We start from the raw sequence: 1,188 nt of genomic DNA, 5'->3' as shown, positions 1-1,188 counted from the left end.
TATACATATATATTAGTACATATTAGTTACACTAATGATTACATTTCTGATGAAATTTGATTTGACTTTGTTGGGGTTATGTTGTGAAGTTTTGGTTAAATTTCTTTTGCAGGCTTGGAGGAGCTACATTCAGAGGAGGAAGACACAACATGAGGAGAGGATTTTTCTGGGAATGGTGAGAGAAATGATCTATAAAAAAAGCTTTAAAAGAAAAAAGAAAGTGCAAAACTTCATTTATGTCGTTTTTACTAGGTTATGGATTCAAAATATCTGGAGCCTTGCCCAGAYGAGATCGCTGTCCTAGCTGCTGAAGCAGACACTCGCATCAAACAAAAAGAGTACGAGGAAGCTTACCAAAAATCTGTGCAATTAGTTGTCAACGAGCTGAGAGAAATGGAGGCTTATGACATGAGCCTGACCCTGAAAAGTCAGATTCAACAGTGGTTCTTTGAATGCCGGTGAGAGGTTGCAATGATTGAAGAATTTTCAGGGTTTAGATAAATATTTACACAATAAGTGACGTTTTCTTTGTGGTATTTTACAGTAACGCTACAGGAGCGTTCCCAGAATATCCAAGCGAAGAGGACGGAGGATCTTCCCTCATCTTTGAAGAAAAGACTCCCGAGCAGGTAYAATTTCAAAGTATGAGACACTACTTATTTTCTAGGTGGTGATGTATTTTGGGTGCATGTGATGTTTTCTAGTTGAAGACAGAAATTGATGAAAATGAAGAAAAGCCCATCAGCAGAAACTACAGCAGCAAATCAAAAAAGACTGAAGGAAAGGAGAAGTTGAAGAAGGGTGTTGAGGCAGTGAGTGGAGATGGAAATATTCTTTTTTGTTCACTTTGGGAGACTTTTTATCAAATCTGAGTAACTTTGTTCTGAACGGCAGGAGGAAGAGGCCGGCCTGAAGATGCTGCCGTCTGCTTTCCTGCCAGATTTGGAAGCAGGAAACAAKGTTTACACAGGTGTGTTTCCACCTGAAGGACCAGTTAGCTTAAACGGAATTGTAGCCCTCTTAATATTTGGATATTCAACTTGTTCTTGCTTCGTGCTAAAAATCTGATTTTCGCTAATTCTTTTAGAAAAAAATTGGGTTTGTATTTTTCTAAAATTGTAGTCCATGCACAATTAAAGTTTTATTTTAGTTTGTCCTTACCTCATTGAAGGTTGGTTATATATTATT

At 37.6% G+C, this 1,188-nt stretch overlaps 1 protein-coding gene across 1 annotated transcript in view; it reads left to right on the top strand.

Moving 5' to 3' along the window:
- The window catches only part of zgc:153738 (IQ and AAA domain-containing protein 1), a gene marked incomplete in the record, with an annotated part of 11,943 nt that overhangs the window by 5,315 nt on the left and 5,440 nt on the right, over positions 1-1,188 (top strand). The window contains 5 exon segments of the mRNA XM_014010310.1: positions 113-175; positions 253-458; positions 545-629; positions 705-812; positions 895-959. Of these exon segments, the coding sequence (XP_013865764.1) occupies positions 113-175; positions 253-458; positions 545-629; positions 705-812; positions 895-959 (527 nt within the window).

Source organism: Austrofundulus limnaeus, unplaced genomic scaffold (genome assembly GCF_001266775.1).
Source record: "Austrofundulus limnaeus strain Quisiro unplaced genomic scaffold, Austrofundulus_limnaeus-1.0 Scaffold67, whole genome shotgun sequence".
Lineage (NCBI taxonomy): Eukaryota > Metazoa > Chordata > Actinopteri > Cyprinodontiformes > Rivulidae > Austrofundulus > Austrofundulus limnaeus.
Note: the sequence above shows the minus strand (reverse complement) of the source record. Positions and strands in the feature narration are given on the sequence as shown.